The sequence below is a fragment of the Vicugna pacos genome, chromosome X, assembly GCF_048564905.1.
Source record: "Vicugna pacos chromosome X, VicPac4, whole genome shotgun sequence".
In the NCBI taxonomy this organism is placed as follows: Eukaryota; Metazoa; Chordata; class Mammalia; order Artiodactyla; family Camelidae; genus Vicugna; species Vicugna pacos.
In genome coordinates, this window is record NC_133023.1 from 55982718 (window position 1) to 56007102 (window position 24385).

The following is a 24385-nucleotide window of genomic DNA, read 5'->3' on the forward strand; positions in this document are numbered from 1 at the left end:
CTAGTAGGTCTCTGGGTCTTTTCTTCTATCTCTTCATTTAAGCTCTTCAGTTCTCTTCTCTGAAGTTCTGGCACCATGACCAGTTCCTGTACTCCCTAACCACAAGAGGGTCATGGAAAAGGTATCCTTAGTCATATCTACTATAATCTCTATAACTTTATGTTTGTTTAGTAAATCATTATTTTGAAATCCCAGACTTCTAATTCCACTTAGATAGAAACATAACAAGAATATGGATGGCTGGCTTAATAAAGGGAGATTAAAAGACTTGCTTTGTTAAACCAGAGTTGCAACATCTAAGTTTAAAGAACGTGAAAAAGATGAAGCTGAGGTATTGGTGAGATCTCTCTGACTCATGGAAGGAAGACACTTACTTCAAAAACATGGGGTGAAATTATAAGCAATAAATGAAAAAATGATTAAAATTATCTTTATATGTCATTAATTTACCTTATAGTGTCTTATCTACAGAATATTTTCATATAGTTTCAAAATAATTCACTATTTAAATTGTGGCATCATTTTCAGACCATTCATTCATAGTTAAAGGGAAAGAAATTGAGTATTTAAGTGTAGACATGATGAGCTTACTAAAAAGCAAAAATTGTTTGTTAGAGATTTTCATACTAGAAATGAAAAAGTCACTGGAGCATCTTATGTGTAAGTTATTGCACTGCATGGGCTGGAGAAATGCACACAATAGCTCAGAGACTAGTGAAGACTTAGACAGTTGACACTGCTTAATGCCCACTGGATGAAAAGTCAGTAAAATAACTCATAGCACTGCCTCTTTACAATGGCACATAACTTGTTTCTTTAAACATTTAGCTCTAAACCTGAAGATGTAGTTGTTTATTCTTTTGTTTACTTTTTATTGGATTGCTTATTGTCCTAATATTGCATCTGAGAGTTATTGATGTATTCTGAATAGAACTTCTTTTTTTAATCAGATATGTTATTTGTAAGTATTTTACCCTAATCTGTGGCTTGTCCTTTTATTCTCTTAACACTGATTTCTATTTCCATTTATTCACTGCTAGTATATAGAAATATAGTTGATTTTTATATTGATCTTGTACCCTTCAACTGTGCTGGGTCTACCTTTTGATTTAGTATTTTCTTCTTTAGGTTTTCTTCTTAGATGATATTTTTTTCCCCTATAGGTGGCATATTTACAATATTGACTCTCAACTCCATTCATATAGAGTATTTCTTAATTTCTTTAGATCTTCTCTGATTTCTTTCATTAGCTTTCAGCGGAAGACAATTATCTCATTTGCAGAATTGCGCTTTAACCTTAAAAAAAGACAAGGCTACAAATGTGGCTAGACTTGCTGTTTTACCTGTAGTCATATGGTAGCAGCACTAACTAATCTTTGAAGAAGACCATTTTTATGTGAATGGTTGGCAACAATCACCAGTGGTACTAAAATATTGAAAGTGCTCAATAACTTGTTTGAATCACATTATTTCTTTTAGAGCAATTTATATATTTTATATTTTATATATATATATATATATATATATATATATATATATAATGTTTATGGTACAAATGGCATATAAATATAAATAAATAAATAAAGTTTATCCCAGACCCACTTTATTTTTGCATGGATGTGCAAAAGCAATGGTGGGTAAGACTACTGGCACCACTGGATAAATTAAGGCAGTAGCACCAAAGTTTACCAGCAGTTACTGTATGTTGTATTTCCATGTACTCAGAGCCAAAAAAAAATACAATTTCACTTATGAATGGCCTTGGTGAAGCATTAAAAATGATCAAAACTTGATCCTGGATTTAATATTCTGTGTGACAAAATAGAGGTATTTTGTTATAAACTATACTATGGTGGTTGTCTTGAGGAAAAGCACATTTTTTCTTGAAAGAACAACTGTTAGAAAAGCCATGATTAAATACTTGGGTGGTTGGCAGATATTTTCTCAAAAATGAAGTGAGCCTATCGCTTTAGGTTAAACAACTGACATTATTTGCTGCTATGAGAATACATACATTTTTGAATGAAAATCAGAATTTTGAAAAACTGCATTCTGCTACTGTAAGCCTGACAGCTTCCCAAAACATAAGCTTTGTTCCAATGAGATCAGCATTGATGTCAGTTAATGTGATTTTCTGATACTGCATAAAATATTTCAACATTTATAATATTTGCATAACTTAGTGAACAATATTTTCCAAGTAATCAATATGTATAAGATAGGTCAAGTATCCCTTCAAAGTACAAGATGACCAATGAATTTTAAATGTAACAGTACATAAAAAGTACATTGATATGTTTTCAGATTCCACAGCATTAACCTTTAAGAAACGACCATTTGTAGAGTTTTTGTGTAGTATCAAAGAAGACTATCCATAATAACTCGTAAAGGTTATTAAAAATACCCTTCCCTTTTCCATCTACAGATCTATGTGAAGCTAGATTTTCTTCATATGCTTTAACAAAAATAGTATCAAAACACATTGAATGTACAAGCAGGTATGAGAAGTCAGCTGTCATCTATTTAGCCAGATGTAATAGAGATGTGTAAAAATGTATAGCATTGCAATTCTTCCCATGAAATTTCTTTTTGTCTTGGAAAATGCAGGGTTTTTTAAAATCACAACATGCTATTTGTGCTGACATGTACTGGAATTATTATTCTTATTTTAAATGGGGCAGTAAATATTTTTAAAATTAAAAATATATAATAGATGGTTTAAAGAAGATAATAACAACACATCATGGGGTTTATAACATATGCAAAAGTAAAATATATGACTACAATAGCACGTGGAAGGAAAAGGCAAAAATGAAAGAATACTGTCATAAAGGTGCTATATTACACATGAAGTAGTGTAATACTATTTGAAGGTAGGCCATGAAAAGCCAAAAATGCATACTGTAACCCCCAGAGCAACCATAAAAATTTTAAAACCAAGAGTTATAGCTAGTAAGCAAATAAAGAAGATAAATGGAATCCTAAAAAATTATTCATTTATTTCAAAAGAAAGCAGGAAAATAGAAAGTAAGAAACAAACAGCAGATGGGACAAATAGAAAATAGAAGATGAACTGAAACCTGAACATATAAATAATTTATTTAAACATAAGTGGTCTGGGCACCTCAACTAAAAGGCAGAGATTGTCAGACTGAATAAAAAAAAAATCATGTCCCAACTATATGCTGTCTACAAGGAATCCAAGTTAAATACGAAGACATAAATAAGTTAAAAGTAAAAGGACAGAAAAAGATATACCACACAAATAATAATCATAAAGAAACAGGTATGACAATATTAAAATCAGACAAGGTAGACTTTAGAACAAGGAATATTACCAGAAATAAAAAGGGAGATTTCATAACAATAAAAGGGTCAATTCATCAAGAAGATATAACAATCCTAAGTGTGTATACATTTAATAACAAAGCTTCAAAAATGCATAAAGCCAAAACTGAAGCAACTAAAAGGAAATATAGCCAAATCCAAAATCATGCTTGAGATTTCAGCTCTCTCAGTAATTGACAGAACAAGCAGACAAAAAAATCAGTAGGGATACAGAAGACGTAAAACAACACTCTCAACCGACTTGACCTAATTGATAGTGATAGAAAATGCTATCCAATAACAGCAAAATGCATATTCTTTGCAAACTGCATGACACATTCACCAACACAGACCATGTGCTGGACCATGAAACAAATTTCAATAAATACAAAAGGACTGAAATCATGCAAAGTATGTTCTCTGAGCACAAGAAAACTGAGTTAAAATTACTATAAATAGAAAAATATCTGGAAAATCCTCAAATACTTGGAAAGAAAATTTAAAAAACCCACTCATATAAATAACCCATCAGCCAAAGAAAAGAATTAGAAACAATTTTGAACCAAATGAAAATGAAGAGAATATACCAAAATTTGTGGGAAGGAGCTAAAGCACAGCTTAGATGCAAATTTGCAGTATAAAATGCTTCTATTAAAAAAGAAGAAAGGCTTGAAATCAATGAACTAAGTTTCTACTATAAGAAACTAGACAAGAACTAAAAATCAATACAAAGTAAGTAGAAGGAAGGACATAACAAAGATATGAGCAGAAATAATGAAATAGAAAAGAGAAAAATAAAGTCAATGAGACTAAAAGCTGGTTCTTTGAAAAAAAAACAGTTCAATAAATCTGATAAACCATGAACTATAATGATCAAGAAAAAAGGGAAGAAATTAGCAGTACTAGGAATGAAAGGGGATATCACTATAGCTCCTACAGACTTTAAAACAATAATAAGGGACTATTATGAGTGAATGGACAAATTCCTTGAGGACAAACTATCAACATGGGAGCAAGAAGAAATAGAAAATCTGAATAGCCATATAACTATTAAAGAAATAGAATTCATAATTTAAAACCTTCTTACAAAGAAAACTCCAGGCTCAAACGTTTTCACTGGTGAAGTCTATCAAACATTTAAGTAAGACACAGTATCAATTTTACATAAACTCTTTCAGAAAACAAGGACTTGGGAATACTTCATAAGTCATTTTATAAAATCAGTAATGCCCTGATATCAAAACCAAAGACATTACAAGAAAAAAAAACAGATCAACATTCCTCATCAACATAGATACAAAATCCTTGACAAAATTTCAACAAACTGTATCCAGCAATATATAAAAAGGATAATATATCATGACTAAGTAGGGTTTATCCCAGGAATGTTAGGTTAGTTTAAGATTTAAAAAAAGCAACAATTAGTGCAATTTATTCTATTAACAGAATAAGAGGATATCACACGATCATTTCACCAGATGAAAAGGCATTTGACAAAATTCAACACTCATTTGTGAGGAAAATTCTCAGTAAATTAGAAATAGGAGGGAACTTCCTCAACCTAATAAAGGACATTAAAGAAAACCCTACAGCTAACCTCACACTTCATAGTGAAAGATTAAGTACTTTCCCCCAGTGATTGGGAATAAGACAAATATGTTCATTCCCACCACTTGCATTCAGAATTGCATTGGAGGTCCCAACCAGTGTAATAAAGCCAGAAAAAAGAAATAAAAGGCATGAAGATTGTAAAGGGATAAGTAAAACTCTCTTTATTCACAGATGACATGTTTGTATACATGGAACATGCTAAGGAATCTACAAAAAAGCTACTAGAGCTAATGTTTAGCAATGTTATATTATTTAAGATATATATTAAAAAGTCAATTATATTTGTATTTCTATGTTCTAGCAACAAACAATTGGAAACTGAAATTTAAAATACCATTTATAATAACATCAAAGTCATGAAATACTTAGGGATAAGTTTAACAAAATTTGTGTAAGACCTGTTCACTGAAAAGTATAAATTAAACTTTGAAATTAAAGACTGAAGCAAATGGAAAAATATACCAAATTCATGTATCGAAAGGTAAATATTGTTAAGATGTTATGTTTCCCCAAATCAATCTATGGATTCCGTGCAATCTATAGACTGCAATGCAAGACTGTTTTGCATTAGTAACATACACTTGTAGATAAATCAACTTAATTCTTTTCAGTGGTTACATATATTCCCTCATATGAATGGGGCATAAGTTATCTAACCAGTACGTCAAAAGGAGTCTGGTTAAATAAATGTTTTTGGTTCACCAAATACTGTTCATAAACCTACTTTATGATTCAGGTATGTACACATAGCTCATATATCTCTGTGCGTGCGTGTGTGTGTGTGTGTGTGTGTGTGTGTGTGTGTGTATGAATACATGGTATCTTGTAACTGTCTTACTCTATCCTAGGTCATAGGATCCAAATAGTATTACTGGATTACAGAACATTCTTATCTGTAGTAGTCCATAAGCCTTATTACACAGAGTGGATGATTTGCTAAATTAGCCACATACTGGGCTTTTTTAGGGGACCCCATGTTACCTTTGGGCCTTCCCTATGGTGAAGATACTCGGGCCAGTCATATGGATGGGTTCCATTCCTCTCAGCTTTCCCAACTGGGCCCAACTCTTCTTCCAGCTGGGATTGCCTCCTTATTCCACGCCTGGCTGGCCAACCTGGCTCTCCAATTCCTGGCCTGGAACTAACTCCCTGATCAATGGCTTTAGGGCATGACTGGTTTTGTATCTCATGAGGGTTATGACTGAAATCTCACCACTAATCACTTCATTTATTTGCCTTCCCAACTCTCTTCCTTTCATTGGAGATCTTATGTTTCCCCATGGGTACATCTATTTCCTAAGGCTGGGATATCTGGTACTTCTTGCAAAGAATAGGCAATTGCTACTGGGGTTAAATTGTTTCCAGAAAAAGGATAGATTATGCTTCCAATACTTCCATCTTAAAAATACAAGTTTTCTACTGTGAATGTTGAGATACTTATTATTCAAACACTCATTTGTGCAGTTGTTCATTCAATGAATGAATATCAGCGAGGTGGGTGGCTAACACTCTGATAAGCACTGAGGGGGAAGGCAGGCAATCAAAAACACAGATGACCAAATGAATTGCTACAGACGTGAGGTTACAGGAGTGTCCTTCAACCTCTTAACAGGTTTGCCTTTCTCAGCTCTCCCCCTTTTGCAGTCTATCTTCTATGCTCTACCAAGTGTGCTTTCGAAAAACCAAAGCTCATGTTTTCACAGGAAAAAAAGTGTAAGTTCTTTAGTGTAGCATTCAAGGCTCTTCATAATCTGGCTCTAATTTCCATTCAAGCCTTAAGCCTTCCCACTTTTTCTCATAAACCCTATGTTCTACTACTATATTAAACTTCTCACTTGTCCCAGGAGGCACTGGATCCTTCCTAGCCTCTATTCCCTCTCTCCAGAATGCCTTTCCCTCTTCTTCATCTGACCAACTCCCAATCAACCTCCAATATTCAGTTGAAAGCCTTGGTGAAACCTTTCCTCTATGCTCCTCATCTGTCCTGGGTTTGAGCACTTTGTCCTGTTGCCTTTATTAGATGTTGAGATTTTTTGAGAGCACTGGGTTTATCTTGTTAGTTTCTGTGTCTCTGAATCCAGGTCTGAATAGGGCCTGGCAAGAAGTAGGGGCCCAATGAAAATTTGTTAAATGAATGAAGGAACAAATGAACGTGAAGGAAGAGCTGAAAGGGCCTTGAAAGAGTCTTGGTATACTTAGGTAAGGGATGTTTTAAAGGCATAGGGTTTTAAACTGGACCTAGGAAGACAGTAGTGAGGTGGGGAAAGGGCATCCAGAGGAGGAGGATTATTATCCTAGGAGACAGCAGAACAAAAGCCCGAGACTGAGAAGGAAGACAGTGAGGGCGTGAGCCAGACTGTGGCTGCCTGCTGCACTCTCCTGACCTTTTCACCGATTAGATTTCTTAATTGTATTTTCAGCTCGTGGAGGGCAGGGTATTTTGTATACTTCTTTGTATCCCCTTTTTATTTGATGTACATCCCCACAACCATTGTTCCTACAGTTCTGGGGTTCTCATTTCTGCTCTGTAATGTAATTACCTGTGTATCTACATATCTCCCCAGCCTTTATACCCCCATTTATCCTAGGCTGCTTGGGGTAGGGGATGAGGTCTTGGTGTTTCTGTATCTTCTAAGACACCTATAGCATAGTGCCTGGCACACAACGGGTGCTCAGTACATTTTTTTTGAGCTACCATCTGTTGATCTGATTACTGAGGACCGCAAGGGTATTTGTGGGCAACTGTGTATTGTGGCACGTAACTTATATATGGCTTCACACTGTGTGGGCTATTTTTGGCAATTTTCATTAAAATGTTATCTTATTGTACCTGGAACACTGTCATTTCAATTTTCTTCTTTGTTCCCTCTTGGATGACTCACATCTCTTAGACCAGAAGGCTATGACAGAAGGGATTCAAAAAGAGTTTGGGCAAATTTATGAATGACAAAGTCATAAATGGCTGGGTATAAGAAGTTGTTAGGTGCATACAAAGGGGAAGGAGAAAATCTGCATTTCAAAAATGCCAACTGTCTGCCAAGAACTGTGTGTTAGGTGTTTGACATTCGTTATATCTCATTTAATCCAGCAGACTACATCACTATAAAGATAGGACATGTCTATCTAGAAGGTCAAGTCCACATCCAGCCAGGCACTTAGCTTCTCCAGGTACCAGAGGAACTATTCATCTTTATTAAGATGTTACCAACCTTTTAACATAGACAAATCTATAGATTTGCATTGTTTCCTAGGAACAGAACACTCGTTCTCAATTCAGCCTCCTACAGCTTAAAACTACTTTTGACATAACTTGATCAGTTTTTAAAGTCTCAGTGCTTTAAATTACAATGCAATCTGAGATATTCCCACAGCAATAACAGCGATTATATTTGTTCACAAATGTAATTTGTTCGCTTACCTTTATATTTCATAAAGCTTCCAAATACTGAATAGAGGTAAGTCAAGTCAAGAAAAGAAACTTCTATTAACCCTGACACCAGCAAATTGTCTCAAATTACAGTGTGCCTTCTATTTGTATTCTAGACACATTGAGTGGTTTTTCTGAGATACATATTATACCTCATCTGTGCTCTGGAGAAAATTGGAAGGAAATTAGTTTAAGTTGTTTCTAATTTTTAAAAAATAATAGTAACTTGAAAAAGCATAATGCTCCCGAGGGTACATTTTGCATCTTGCAGGAATCAAAATGTTATAGCCCAAATACCATCTCCACTCCTTGGGAAATGGCTTGAGAAGGTGGGGCTGCAGTCACTGATGCATTATTATAAGTCACACACTCTAAGTCCTGCAGCTACACATCCTGATCTGTGATAACGGGCTTCCTGCCAGGTGTCGGCAGGGAGTGATGGGAAGAGAAGGGGTACACCTTCAGATAAGGGATCATCAGCGCACTCACAGGGCTCAGAGAGCTTTCTATTAAACCTGTTTTGAGAAAACTAGAACAGACAGCTTTGGAAAATGGAAAGTCCATCTCATATGACTAAAGAACATGGCAAAGGTTCAAATAACATGTTTCACATTTTGGATGGTCCTACCCTAACTTCTGTATGCCACTCACTGATCACTGGAAAAATACCAGACCTGTCTTTGTGGTGATTATGTGTTTTGTTAAATTTGACATTAGTCAAAGAACACTGAGAGACCAGGACTACCACTGAAGAACATAGGTGTGACACACTGCCTATAAGACTTTTTAAAGATAGAGAAGGACCCAGCTTATACATTTCAAAAACTGCCCCTTCTTTTTTGAGGCTAGGGGATGAAAATACGCACATATTCCAAAGAGTTCTTTGTGTGAACAGGTGACCCCTTCCCACAGTCTCTGTAATTAATTGAGAAATTAAAGTTGGTTGGCCTTTGAGATCTCTTGTAAAAAAAAAGGCAGAAGGTCTTGGATATTTTGGAACAAGAGTCCACTATTCTGCCAAGACAGTATGTTATTGTTATTGGAGTGTCTCTCAACAAAACGGTATTGAGTGGTGAGGACGTGATTTTGATTAGGTGGAATGACTCAGCTCTTCCCCTTAAAGAAGAGAGGACTTGTCAGAGCCTTACTTACCTCATGATCCGGGATCTCAGAGGATAGTGTTTTCCCTAGGATGACCCCGGTCAAGTATGTCCAGCATCGAGCCGTGTTGGCAAGGTTATAGCCTCCTGTCTCCATCAAGAATTGTGAAGTTAGGAAAGAATAGTCACAAAACAGCAGGAGAGGGAAGGGGAGGGGTAAGGAAGGAGAAAAAAAGGTTTTAATAAAAGGGCCAAGAAGACAATTCCAACTTGCAGAATTTCACCTAAACACCTCTTTATGATATTTCTGAACCATCTGGTAGGCAGACTTTAGGGGACCAGTCACACCATGTACAGGGTGGAACTGGGAAGTCCAAGGCCCACGAAGATTAAAGCGGCCCTCGTCTCTGAACAAGCATGCACCTGAGGACTCCAAGCTCCTTAATTCCCTCAAGAGTCATCGGTAAGATTGAGATCCCTGGAACTCGGATCGCTTGAGGCAACATACTCCAAGCAAAGGGTTCTGTGATGAATTTGGCACCAATTCTATACAATGACTGCTGGATGTGATTTGTATGTTAAACTATTGGCAGACAGAGTCCTGGAAACCTTCAGGAAAGAGAAAAGGAAAATGCTGACAGAAACAGACTTCCTTCTTTTAATATCAGCATTCCTTTTCCTCACCAAACACAGGCTGAGTGACAGAGATCAAAGAGAATGAGATGAGGAAGGGACTGTTGATTGACGCCCTGACCCATCTCGTCAGGTCCTGTCACAGTCACCCGGCAGCCATATTATACTGGCTAATAATCAGCATATTTTTGTGCTGAATAGATGCGTTCTGCCATGCAAGCATTAGAACATTGGCCTTTAGCTAAATTCCAAGAGTATAAGGATAAAATGGAATGATTTCCCTAACCTCAATGCAGCCTGCAGGAAATAGAACCTGGTCTATTTTAGGGAGGGTGACCATATCATTTATCATCCCAAATGGTGCACTTTTAAGAGTAAGAAGGGACACTATTAATAATCACGTCAGAGTAACATGTATAAATTGAGGCATATGGTCACCCTTTTCTTAAGCTTTTCTACTCCTTGAAAGGTCAGGGATGTTGGGGCTTCTGCAATGTGTCTTTTAGGCCTCGATGGGGTCCACTGAAGCTTGGGGACATTGCCATCTCCGCTAATTGTCTATGTGTTATTGGAGGTGGAGAATTTAGGTGAAATAGCACAGGTATTACTTTAAATGCTCCTGCCTTGGAAAAATCTAAATTTATAAGATCAACTTATTGGGTTTGAGTATTGGATTTCAAAAAGAGTCACTATAGGTTTTAAGTAGCAAGCTCTCTCTGGCGCATACACAATATGATTTGATTTGCAAAAATTCCATTCATGCACAGGTATTTTCAGGAATACACATATTGCAGAAGAAGAGTCATATATTCAAGAGCCAAAACTTGGGGCTGAAGAAGCAAAGACGCTTTGAAAAATGCTAAGTAAAGGCTGTAGCCTCAAACAAAAGTTGGATTCACACAGATATGGATTGTGGAAAGGGCTTTTTTCTTCTTGCTGGCTGTACTTGTATCATAATCACCGTCTTTAGTGCCATCAGGGAAAGTAATATGTCATGCAGTACTTACCAATTTTATCTTTTCCCTGAGTTGAAGTTAATACATTTCTTGCCAGCTTTTCTAGAGGTTGTCTCTTATAAGCACCTTTAATTTTGATCCTTCTAGGGTAACTTGGTTTTTACAAGAGGTTGACAAACAGCAAACTATTTGCTGTTCCACAATACATACATTTTAAGCTCAGTCTGCTTGACCATGTTATTTTCACACACCAATCCATTCATCTAACGAAATAAAAATTGTGCCAGATAGAAGATTCTAAGCAAGACATCTTCAGAGGTAGTTGAGGTAGTAAAAGGTCCCTTTCACAACTGTGTAAATGCTTCTATTGAATAGACCTCACTTTTCATTGGTTAAATAATACAAAACATCAGTACTCGCTGAAGACGGAATGCACAAGAGGCACTTTAGATCTCTCAATTCTGCTTTATTGTTACAAATCCATGCTTTTTTTTTTTTAGTGGGGGAGAAATTGCTCTTGAATTCAGCTTAGATATTCAATTAATTCGTATGTTTACTACTTATATGTGAGTAGGGTTAGAATTTTAGTGGTATGTTTCCAAAAGGTGATGATAAGATGTGGGAATCAAAAACCATACTGAGAGAAGATGGATCAAAGTCCACTGGGTTTAATATCCTCCATTCTTAATGAGATCTGGTGTCACCAAAGCATCTTTGCTTCAGGAATGGAAACTTAAGACTACAGGGTGCCAAGGTGTCAAGCACATGCCACGCTGAGGAAGAGAAGTGTGTCAGAGTACTTCCCAATGCTGAAATGTGAAGGTGGCCGAATTCATTGACTCAGGCTTTGGGACCATAGGTAGGTTGGTATTAGTCAATCTACGAAAGCCAAGTTTTCCTCAGCATCAATGGACAAAACATGGTGGAAGGTCAACAAGTTCTCCTAGTGACCTTTCTTTGTACTCACCTCCTCCCAAAATGAGTGTTGCCAGTTGCCACTGAAGGATGTACTTAAGACACTTGCCAATTCCCACGGGAGTCATGTTAAAGGAGCACATGGGATCCCCAGCTATTGTATCAGCTCCCAGCTGTAGGACCACTGCTTTTGGATTAAAGGCTATGTAGACCTCCTTTAGCACACTGTAGAAAAGAGAAAGGAGACAATATGTCAGAAAAAGATAGGTCAATTTGAACTCGGAGTGGTGATGTGTGCAGTTGGAGGTATAGTAGAATCAGCTAATAGTGAAGGGGAAAAACCCCAACTTGTCAGACTCATCAGACTTTCCATTTCCAAAGGGTTAATCAGACGGCATATGAATTATACTGTAGTAAACCTGACTTACGGAAAAATCACTCCCCCAGCCTCACCAAGGACTGAATTTGTTTTCCTGTTTTAGAATGCAGACTGCCTTTAAATATTCATCTTAATTTAACATCAACAGCCACAGGACATAGTATATATATTTACCCCAACTTTATAAGCTGTGAAAATAGGACAAATACCCTGAATACGGTATTATTAAGGCTTATTTCTGATAATTTAAGATTGTCAACATATTTGGAGTTTATCAGCTAGTTATCAATGAGGGCTAGTGAAGAGAATCACATGCTTTGAAAGCACCGATGTTATCCGCTTACTTTTTATTAGGCTAAAGGACTTCTGGGTTATGAAATGCAGCCCTCCCCAACTTGTACGTAACCAGGGTATTATAGGGAAGGGAACCATTAACAGTGGATCCCAAATTATAAAACTGAAAGCATTCTAAAGAATATAGTGGGTAATAATGAACACAATCTGAGGCAGAATCATTCAATGCTATCGAATCAATCTAGCAGCCCTTTTTTTTTTTTGACAGTTTGGAGCCTTAGAGATGAAAAGGAAGTTGTCAGTGTGACAGATGACCTTAGTCAGGCTCCCAGCATTATCATTAACTGAACACTGACAATGTCCAGAAGGCATTCCTAGGAGTTATAAGGTCCCTGCTCTCGAGGGGCTTACAATCTAGCTCCCAGACAAAACACACACCAGTTCTCGAGGGCTTGAGTAACTCTTCCAGAGACATATAAACAAGTGCAAATTAACATACTTCAGAGTTGAGAAAATGCAGAGTCAAAAAGTGATCAAAAATGTTGGGGTGAATGACCCCTTCATAATCAACATGTCAAATTACACCAGTGCAGCAAAAATGGAAAAATCCCAGATCCTTCTGAAACTGCACAAAGAACTGAGGGATATAAAATGCCGTCCTCCCCAATTCATATGTAACCAGGGTATTGAAACTATTGAAAAGTATTCAGCTGCAGGGGCATTCTTTGACTCAAAAGACCGTTTTGTTTTTATTTCTCATCTATGCAGACAAATATTGAGTGATTGTGGAGATTATAAGAATATTATAAAACTTATGACATATGATCCTTAATACAGGACTACTTGGGCTTGTTCTCTTTCTCATGCGCTTATCTCCTGGGTGCAGAGGGAAGATAAGCCACCTGAATGGTTAGCCAACATTTATTGAGCAGCTACACATACAGAGCACCCTATTAGCTGCTGCCGGGAGACACAGACGAAGGCGTGATCTCTGCTTTAAAAAGGTTTATAACTTAATGGGGATTGGGGGAGAGCACAAGCAAGACTACCGTTTTTTCCATTCATTCCTTCCCTCACTTGGCACGCATTTACTGAGTGCCCTCTGTGTGTTCAGCGTGCAGCTGTACCAGATGCCACAGGGGAAAAAAAAAGATGAATATGGCACAGCTCTTATCTTCACATAGCTCAGAACAGAGGGGAAGACTCAGATCGTGTCAATAAATAATTAAAACACAAAGATAAATGAAGTATCAGAGATGGCACAAAGGCGGGAGTAATCATGTTTTCCAGGGGATGTTAGAAAAGGCTCTACAGAGTAATTCTTGACAGGTCTTGAAAGATGAGGAGAAATACAATGAGCCATCGATCAAAACGGTTGAAGTGAAAAATAGTGATAATATCAATTGCTGGTGGGGATGTGGAGAAACTAGATCACAGACACCTTTTAGATGAGAATGTGAAATGGTAGAGCCCCTCTGGAAAAGAGTTTGGAGGTTTCTGTCAAAACTAAAACTAAACCTACCATACAATCTAGAAATTGCATTCTTAGGCATTTATTCAAGAGAAATTAAGACTTATTTGCATAGAGGAGCTTGTTCACAGCAGCTTTATTTGTAACAAGCTAAACTGGAAACAAGTCAGATGTATTTCAACAAGTGAATGGTTAAACAAACAAGTGAACGGTACATCCATACCATTGGAATATCACTAATCAATGAAAAGAAGTTAACTATGGATACGAGCAAAAAAATGTGGATGGATCTCAAGGGAATGATGCTGGGTGAATAAAGCCAGTCTCTAAATCTGTACTGCATGATTCCACTGATATATCATTTGAGAAATTAACAATCATAGAGATGGAGAACAGATTAGTGGTTGCCAGGGGTTAGGGATGCATGTGGCTATAAAAGGGTAGTATGAGAGACCCTTGTGGTGATGGTACAGTTCTGTATCTTGATTGTGCTGGTAGCTGTAGTTATGCAAAGCTACACATGTGATAAAAATTCCATAGACCTACACACACACACACACACACACACACACACACACGAGTGCATGTATAACTGATGAAGACTGAATAAGCTCTAAAAATTATACCAAAGCCAACTTCTTGATTTTGATGTTGTGCTATAATTGTGCAAGATGGCAACACTGAAGAAGGCTGGAGGAAGAGTGCATGAGAGTTTCTGTACATTCCATTACAACTTCCTGTGAGTCTATGGTTATCTCGAAATAAAAATTTCAAAAAAAAAAAAGATTAGGAGAAGTTTACAGGCATGTGGGGTGAAGGTAGAGGAGTTGGACACAGGGAGGGTTGTGGGGACTATGGGTAAGGGACTAGGTTTCCAGAAGGAACCAGACAAAAAGTATGAAGGCTTGGAACAGGGAGTGGTGGGAGCGAGGCTGGTGAAGTAAATGTAGGTTAGGGCACAAAGGGCCAGGTAGGCCAGGTGAAATAATGAGTTTGGGCTTAAAGGGTGTGAAATGTGTCAAACATGTGTGTGTATGTGTGTGTGTGCGTGCGCACACATGCACGTACACTAATGGCATAATTAGATTTATATTTGAAAAGATACTCTGACCATACTGTAGGATACAGTGGAGGTTCTTGGGAGGCTTTTGCAACCAGCCGGGCCAGGGGCAGCAAGAGTCAGGAGGAAGAGATGCATCTGGGAGATAGTCCTGTGGTAGAATTGATAGGGAAGACATACTGACACACAAGAAAAGCATATATATCCAACATTTACGAGTGTTTGGTACTACGAGTGAGGAAAGGATAAAGGGAGGCAGGTGCTTCTGGGAGAGTTGTTTTAATGATGGCCAGGAAGGGAAAATGAGCCCTCAGGGAGTTCAGATGAAGAGGGCTCTGGATGGGAAGAGAAAAGAATTATCTTTTCTCTAATTAGAAGCTTTGGAAAAAGTAGGGTATTTGGTACACAGCGTAAAAGTCAAAGCAACTGGAAGTGAGGAGAGCTTACATCACATGAGAGGGCTACATGGTGGATAATCTTAAATTCAAAACTGGAAGTTTTCATTTGGTTCGATGCTCAAATGGGAGACACTGGAGAAGTATGAGATCAGTTCTGATGCTGCTGAAAAATAATGCTTAGGAACTTTGATTTTTGCTATTGCACCTAAGGCCAAAGAGAGAAAGTCTGCAGGTAGAAGGGTTGGCAATAAGGGTCTTGAAGCATTCCAGGCACAAGACCAAAAAGAAGCAAGGTGAGGCAAGTCTGGAAAAAATTGAGAGGGTTAGGTAATAGCGGTCAAAGGAGGTAACACGCTGTGTCCATTCCTCCAGAATTCATGGGGAATGTGGAGAGAGAAATTGGTATATTTCTTTTCCTATTACTACTTCCAAATCGAGTTTTCCTCCCTCTTACCAATTTCTCCTCTTTGGAGGTCAATGCCATTTGTTTATACTACTCAAATATTATCAAAGTTCTTATCTATAGACCTACAATATACGCTTTTCCCCTTCCTTGAGGATTTTAGCACCTGGTTCACAATCCTTCTGTCTTTCCCCTTCCTCATCATCATTCTCTGCAGTTCAATATTCATTCACTCACTCAAATCTTGATTCAAGCACCTACTCTTCCCTGTGCTGGGCACTAGAAATACAGAGACAAGTAAGATACCAGGAGCCTATGGTCCAGCAGGGGAAGAAGAAAGGAAAACAAATAACTATGATAAATGCTATAATATTCCATCCATCCATCCATCCATTCACTCATTAATTCAATGAACGTTAACGGAATGCCTACTTACCAGGCATTAGGTTGAGCAATGAGTTTACTGCACTGAACAAGAGAACTGCACCTTCCCCCATGACCTGCCTAACTCTCTGACATCATAGTTTCTCTACCTTTTGAACAATAGTGATGTCCCCCTGTTCTCTGCCTGACTTATTGCTGGGTATAGCCATGTTTTGGAGGCTGATAACAAAACACTTGGAATTGCTCCACCTCTAAGACCCTGAACTCTGAGCTACTTTTTCTGTGTACAGTTTTCTCTCCTTCCGTGTTTCCTCCACTGAGCTTGCTCTCTATTCTCTTTATAACTCCTGTATCCTAGTCTTTCTCATATTTTCAATGTCCACCAGCCTATCTTTTGACCTGATGTGCTTCAGTGCTCATTTTGGAGAAGATGGTTAGTCATTTAAAATGTACTTAATTCCCTAACATGTTTGCCATTTTTGCCTTGTCAACCCTTAAGCCCTTGGATAAATCTCATGGTCAGAATTTTCTGCTCTGTTCTGCTGGAGAAATCTGTGAAATCAAACCAATTGTTTCTGCTACATTTTACGTTACAGCCCCAACTCCACAAATTCCACAAACATTCATTGAGTGATTAATACGTGCCACTCCCTCTGTGCAGCTTGGCAATTCTTTGCTTCTCCTCCAGTTGGTAAATGATTATGTTTCTTGCAGCATCTAGTCTAATTTTTTAAAAATACCAATATCATAAGAGTACATTCTTGATGCTGAAAAAAAATCAAATATAAACGTCTATCAAATGAAAGTGGAAAATCTCCTTTCGCTATCTCCACGCGCTCTCTAGAGGTAACTGCTGATTCATTACACACAGTTTCAACCAGCTCAGCCAAGGATGAGAAGTTTGGTGTGTATCTTTCCAGATCAAACCTTTGCTGCCTCATGCTTGAGTGACTTGGTTGAAGCTGTGTGTAATAAACGCCTTCTTCTACCTCTTTTCTTTATCTGAAAATGTCTTCCCTCATGTTCCACCTCTTCCTTGAGGCTAATTTCACCAGCTGGGCACTAGATCCCTCTTTCCTGTTGTTCTGAGGGCCATGTACCACCAGTGAGCTCTTTCCTACATCCTTAGTCTTTGCTTTCCTACTCATTCTGTTCCTTTAGGTTACAAGTTTCCCATCTCCTCCTCCCTTCTCAGCACCGCCAAATCTCTCCTTACTGGCCACCTTTGCATACTTCTTGCAATCCACTTTTAGCACTCTCACTGCTCTCCTGAAACTGTTCTTTTGAAGGGAGCGAGATCTCTGTGTCATGATATCCCAAAGCCATTTCTCTGTTATCTTTTTCAACTTCTCCAAAGCAATGGTCAGTTGATACCACTCAAAAATCTGCAGTTGGGCATCAATGGCTACAGCTCCATTACAAAGTACTTAAAAAAATCTTTTAAGAACGACTTTATAGAGATTCATATACCATACAATTCCCCTGTTTAAAGTGTACAATCCAACAGCTTTTAGTATATTCATAGAGTTGTGCAACCATCACCACAATGAACACTTTCATCCTCCCAAAATGAAACCCTGTATCCAATACAACCCCCGGTCCCTGGCAACCAGTAATCTACTTTCTGTCTCTATGGATTTGTCTAATTTTGACCTTTCATATAAATGGAATTATATAATACGTGATCTTTTGTGACTGGCCTCTTCATTTCATTTAGCATAAAGTTTTCAAGGTTCATCCATGCATCAGTACTTCATTTCTTTTTATGGCCAAATAATACTCCTTTGTTTGTATATACCACATTTTCTTTATCTATTCATCATTCATCTGCTGATGGACATTTGGATTATTTCTATACTTTTTGGCTAATATGAAAAATGCTGCTATGGACATTTGTGTACAAGTTTTTGTGTGGACATGTTTTCATTTCTCTAATATATATACCTAGTAGTAGAATTGCTGGGTCATATGGTAACTCTATATTTAACCTTTTGAGGAACTCTAGAACATTTTCCATAGGGGCTGTACCATTTTACATTCCCATCAGCAATGTAAAATGTATGAGGGTTTCAATTCTTTTCCTCATCTTCACCAAAATGTTATTTTCTGTTTTTTATTATTATTATTATTATTACCATCCTAGTGAGTATAAAGTGGCATCTCATGGTGGTTTTGATTTGCATTTCACTGATGACTAATGATGTTGAGTATATCTTCATGTGCTTTTTGGCCATTTGTATATCTTCTTTAGAGCAATGTCTATGCAAGTCCTTTGCCCATTTTTCAATTGGGTCATTTGTCTTTTTAATATTGATTTGTAAGTGTTTATATATTATAAATACAAGTCCCTTATCAGATATACAATTTGAAAAAATTTTCTCCCATTTTATGGGCTGTCTTTTTTTTTAAACATTTTTTTATTGAATGTCTTTTACTTTCTTGATAGTGTCCTTTGAAGCACAAAAGTTTTAAGTTTTGATGAAATCCCATTTATCTCTATTGATTCTGTTGTTTGTGTTTTTGATGTTATGTCTAAGAGAGTATTATCTAGTTCAGGGTCATGAACATTTACATTTATGTTTTATTCTAATAATTTTATAGTTCCAGCTCTTACATTTTGACTGTTTAGGCTATTTGGACCTAATTCTTGTATATGGTGTGAAGTATGGGTCCAAATTCATTCTTTTGTATGTGATCCAGTTGTCCCAACACAATTTGATGAAAAGATTATTCCTTTCCCATTTAATTGTCTTGGCATCCTTTGGATACATTCAGTTGACTGTACATATTTCTGGACTCTCAAATCTATTCCATTGCTCTGTATGTCTAGCCTCATTCATTGTCAGCACCAAACTGTCTTAATTACAGTAGCTTTGCAGTAAGTTTTTTTTTTTTTAAATGGAGGTACTGGGGATTGAATCCAGGACCTTGTGCATGCTAAGTCCTCTACCACTGAGCTATTACCCTCCCCAGCAGTAAATTTTAAAGTTAGAAAATGCTCCAACCTTGTTCTTCCTTTTCAAGATTGTGTTGGCTATTCTGGGTTGAATTTCTATATAAATTTTAGAATCAGCTTGTCAATTTCTACAAAGTCAGCTGTGATTTACAGCTCCATTTTGACCATGCTGAACCTATCATCTTATTTCTTCTATTCCCTGTTTCTGCTAACAATAACCCATCCTTTCGGTAACCCATGTTCAAAACTCTGAGGCTCTTTGTGATTGATTCCTCCCTTTTCCAACTCCTCTTCAGTTACCAGACTTGCACCAATCTCTCTCCCATTCCCTTCTCTCTCCTCTCATGGCAGGACTGTAATTAAGGCTTTATGATTTCCTTTGTGGATTACACCAATAGCTTCCTAATTAATTTCTCTGCCTCAAGTCTCTTACCTCCCTAATCCATCACACACACACCTACCCCCATCAGATTAACTTTCCTTAGGGATGGTCTTGATCAAGTTACTTCCTTACTCAAAAATACCAATGTCGCTCCATTGTCTTTAGATAATGCTTAAAATTCTTAGTCTATGAGTTAATGTCCTTCATGATATGACTCCAGTCTTTTTTATCTTATTTTCCAATAACTCCTTAACCCATATTATTCTGTAGGCAGTCTGAACTGTTCATGGTTCACCTCACTCACCTTGCACTTTCTTACAAGTATATTTTTTTGTCATGTACTTCCTTGTGCCTGAAAGTCACCTTTCTACATGTCTACATCATAACTATTCTTGAAAGGCCAGCTCAAGTTCCATCTCCTTCATGAAAAAAAATTACCATAATGGCAGCTAACATTTATTGAGTATTTTATCCAAAAGAGATCACTGTTCTATGCACTTCATATGTATTAGTTCATCTGACTCTCATAACGATGTATAAAATAGGTATTATTATTAATCCTATTTTATAGATGGGGAAATAGCAGCACAGAGAGGTTGAGAAATCTCTACAAGATGACCCAGCTGTTAAGTGGCAGCTCTGGCTTTTGAACCCAGGCAGCCCGGCAGCAATCCATGCTCTAAACCACTACAATACACCTGCTTCCACGATTTGCTGAGCTACCACACATCAGGTGCTTGTGCTGGACACTTCACACCCATATTTTGTATCACAGCAGTATAGTAGGCACAGCATGATTCTTTTTTGAGTGTTAACCTTCCTGAGCAAGCTCTAATTATATTATTCCCTCATTCTAAAATCTTCAGAAGTTCCCCCAAATGCTTACAGAAATGGTACAAATTTTCATAGCTAAGAATTCCAGCCCCTGCCTGATGGAATTCCCACACACTTTTCCAATCTTCTTGGCAAATTGTCCCTCTCGTGTAGTGCACAGCCCAGCCAAACCAAACCACTGCTGTTCTCTGTACATTACTCAGTCTTTTCTAACCTTGATCTTGCTGTACACTCTGTGTAGAACATCATCCCCTGCAATCTCGTATATTTAAACCTGACCCAGATTTCATAAACCCATACACATTTACACACTTTGTAAAGATATAGTAATTAGCTACCCTTTAGAACCCAGATCAAATGTTACTTCCTCAATTAAGCCTTTTTCTGAAGTGTTTTCTCCCTTTGACTGCCCACAGCATTTTATCTCTTTTGGTTCTTACAACTTCCCATGTTTTATTTTATTTGAATGTGTGTGAATACAAATATACAGGTATATCTCTCTGTTTATCTAAAATTTTTAAGTTTCCACCAGCTTTCTTGAGGGTAGACTCAATACTTAATACATAGTAGGCATTAAATAAATAGTTATTAAATGAATACATGAATGAAGTATCATTCCAGATTTTTTTGGGGGAAGTTTCTCTAACCACTGTAACAGTGCTATTGGCTACACTGCAAATCAGTCATTTTCAGTGTGGGGAAAGTATAAAATTGCTGACCCAGAAAGGAGAGGGAGGACAGGCATGTCATTATACTACATTAGTAACTTCCCTACAAACACAGAAGATATTCATTTGAAATGAAGTTCTCTTGATGAGAAACCTGACCCCTCAGTATTCAGCAGTCTGCTTTGTCGACAAGGCTGTGCAAATGAGGAAGAGAGGCTGGGGCAGCTGTTTCTACAGGCATTGATTTGGGGAAGGTGGTTGGTGCCTGAGGTGAATGAAAGCCAGGGGTGATGACATTAGTGATGCTTTTAGGTAAAAGGAAAAGCCCCAGAATGAAATTGCAGCATTATTCCCTTTCACTCCATCAGGGTAGACCATAGCTTCTATGGTGTGCCTTTAGGATCTTTCACTGGTGCCTCTTTCCCTCTATTGCCAGGGGTGGAACCTGGTTTTTTCTTGTTTGTTAATACTTAAAGTTCTAAAAGATTCATCTCAGGGCAATAGGATGCCAGAGAGATGGTGTGACAGTTACCCTTAATCAACAGGGGTGGTAGATCTGTTACCCAAACGTGCCCCTCCAGCCAGACCTCTGACCGGTGTGTGCTCCCTGCGGGTTCTGTCTCCTGACTTTCTGGCTTGCAAACCAGCCTAGACTAGCCTTTTCATCTTTATGTCTTCCAACAAGCACTCTCAGCACACCCTAGAGACTTTCTCAACAGAGATTAAAGAAATGAGGAATTCAAAGTTGAAAAACCAAGGAGGGTAGGATGCAGAGGGAGAGAAGAGAGAAACATTTGCTACTAACACTGTAAGCTCCCAAAGTCAACCTGAGAAAAGTGACTGCCAGCAGCAAAACCCTTTCTATGATATACATTTTATTATTTTTTTAAAATTTTTATTTATTTATTTTAATGGCGGCACTGAGGATTGAACCCAGGACCTCATGCATGCTAAGCAAGTACTCTACCACTGAGCTATTATATCCCTGCCCCCACCATGAAATACATTTGAAATCTACTGCATTGGGTGGGATTCAGAGGAAGGATTGTGTTAAGGACCAAAAGTATCACTAATCAGTCCCGAATGGGAGCTCTTCAACTTTTCACAGGTATTGTTTTCTCTAAATTCCCTCAATCCTATCTCAGCTCAGGTACTGCTGACTCATTCTGCAAAAACTCAACTTGCCAGGGGATGTAGCATATGGTAAATGCCTCAGCAACTCCTGAATATCTATTACAAATGGTTCAGGGATGCAGGGAATTGGGGGGCGCGCCTCCTGCGGTGAGGATGATGTGTCATTTTATTTGGGGCCATGGGTGTCTTGTGGACATATCCAGAAGACTTTTAATTTCCTATAAGTTTCTGTTTCTGCTTTTAGCATCAGACAAGCTGTACTGGTTCCATTAACAGCTTTAGTATAAAAACCCAAACAAAACAAAAACCCCAAAGCCACAAAACAAAAACAAACAAACCTCAAACCCCTAAACCCCTGACCTTCCCACGAAAACAATCCTCACATAGCTTTTGCTGCTTTAATTTCCAAGATGGAGTTTCACGTTTTACAGGGAGGGGCATCTTTTCTCTCACTGCTGATCCATTCTAGAGGAACATAGATTCTAATTGGCATCGCCTTCTAACATGCCTTGTAGTAAGTAATTCCACTCATCAATTACATGTCACCTTGGCAACAGAAAGGGCTGTGCACTATTTTTAGTTTATTATTACTTATCTCTTTACCTCTTTGAAGTAAACCATTTTCATTCACACAGGGGAAAGTGACTCATCCCAAATAAAAGGGCCTTACCAGGGGCCTAGAGTGAATCTCGTCAGAGCTAGAATTAGAACGCTAATTCTAATTCACATCTAGTGCTTTATTCACTAAACCCCAGTTCTCTTTGGCTCTCCACCTTCGGAAAGACCAGAGGCTGCCGGAAGCAGAGTGTATATTATCTAGGCAGGGGATGGGATGGCTGGAGAGGCAGGCTGGTTTGGAGAGCTAAGCTAAAACCAAACAAACAAAACCAAACAAAATACAACCCCCAACCCCCCCCACCCCAAATGGAAGAGGACTTAAAGAAAACGAGCTCTGTACCAATGACTCTTTATTTGACCCGGGGAGAATCATTTCACTGCTCTGAAACTGCAGACCACTCACACGGCAAAGACTGCGTTCTGCTCTGCGTCACACTACTTGGGCAGAGGTCCCATCCACCCCCTTTGCAGCCCCCAAAGCACAGAGTTCAGGGAGAACACAGCACCTGGGGTCAGACGAAGTTGGTTCCAGTGCTGGCAAAAGCAACTTGGACAAATCCCTTCACTTCTCTGACCCTCAGTTTCCTTCTCTGTAAAAGAAGAGGAATAGTCTCTCCCTTGCAGGGTTATTATGAGGATTAAATGATAGAACATTTGCAAAAGCCTTCTCCTGGCACCAGGCACATGGTAAGCACTCCTTAATATTGAGTGAATAAATGAACGACCTTAAGTCAGGCCCTTCGAGTGCTCTGTTAATTCTTTCAGCCCACTAGGATACCGTGGTGTTCAGCACAGCACACCATAGCAGTGACTTCCTGAATGGCGCTCTAATGTTCCCCAAAGGCAGAGAGAAATTTCATAGTGTCACTGCCCGGTTATACCTGTTCTGGGAATACAGTAATTCCTTTTCCAGTACTGCCAATCTATTACCTTTCACCAAACACAAAATTCACTTTAAGAAGGGGCAGAAACACAAGTGCCTTTCTGTTAGATAGAGGTGGAGAGAATATATTATTAAAATTGAAACCGACTTCTCTGATTTCTTAGGCAAAAAAATCAGATTGGAAGCCAAACAGCTATTTGGCCTTTGCAGACCCTGGATAGTGATGCCCTTGAGGGAAAGGGGAGAGTTGGAGTGATTCCAAACTGTAGTTACAACGTTTGTGTGTATATTTACTGCTTGTCCTCATGCTTGCTGCACTTAGTTTTTACCCTCTAAGCCTTGAAGAACTCACAATTTACCCAGAACATAGTTTAATCCATACGGGGAGAAATATAGGCCTAGATCTCTGTTTCTCATTTCCTAATCATATTTTCTACACTCCCTATATACCTGATACTTCTTCTTTTTCAATTCACTTGCTCTGATTTTCGAACTTAGGTGGACAATAATGATTTGTTAACAATAAACATGCCCCTAGCCCTTCCCTCACCC

General features: G+C 38.1%; 1 protein-coding gene and 1 long non-coding RNA gene across 5 annotated transcripts in view; one reads left to right on the top strand and one right to left on the bottom strand.

Annotated features, from left to right (window-relative positions):
* HDAC8 (histone deacetylase 8) overlaps nucleotides 1-24385 on the bottom strand; it is a 209847-nt gene that overhangs the window by 110937 nt on the left and 74525 nt on the right. For 3 of the 4 annotated variants that reach the window (XM_006218467.3, XM_072955825.1, XM_015251332.3), the window contains 2 exons: nucleotides 12022-12194; nucleotides 9518-9612 (listed from right to left, as the gene is read on the bottom strand). In XM_006218467.3, coding sequence (XP_006218529.1) covers nucleotides 9518-9612; nucleotides 12022-12194 — 268 coding nt within the window. Of the gene's footprint in view, nucleotides 1-9517; nucleotides 9613-12021; nucleotides 12195-20704; nucleotides 21464-24385 lie in introns of those variants that run through there. The other variant, XM_072955827.1, reaches the window with a different exon arrangement.
* Nucleotides 1-24385, top strand: part of LOC140691766 (uncharacterized) — a 302036-nt gene that overhangs the window by 75387 nt on the left and 202264 nt on the right. The gene's annotated exons all lie outside the window — the stretch shown is intronic.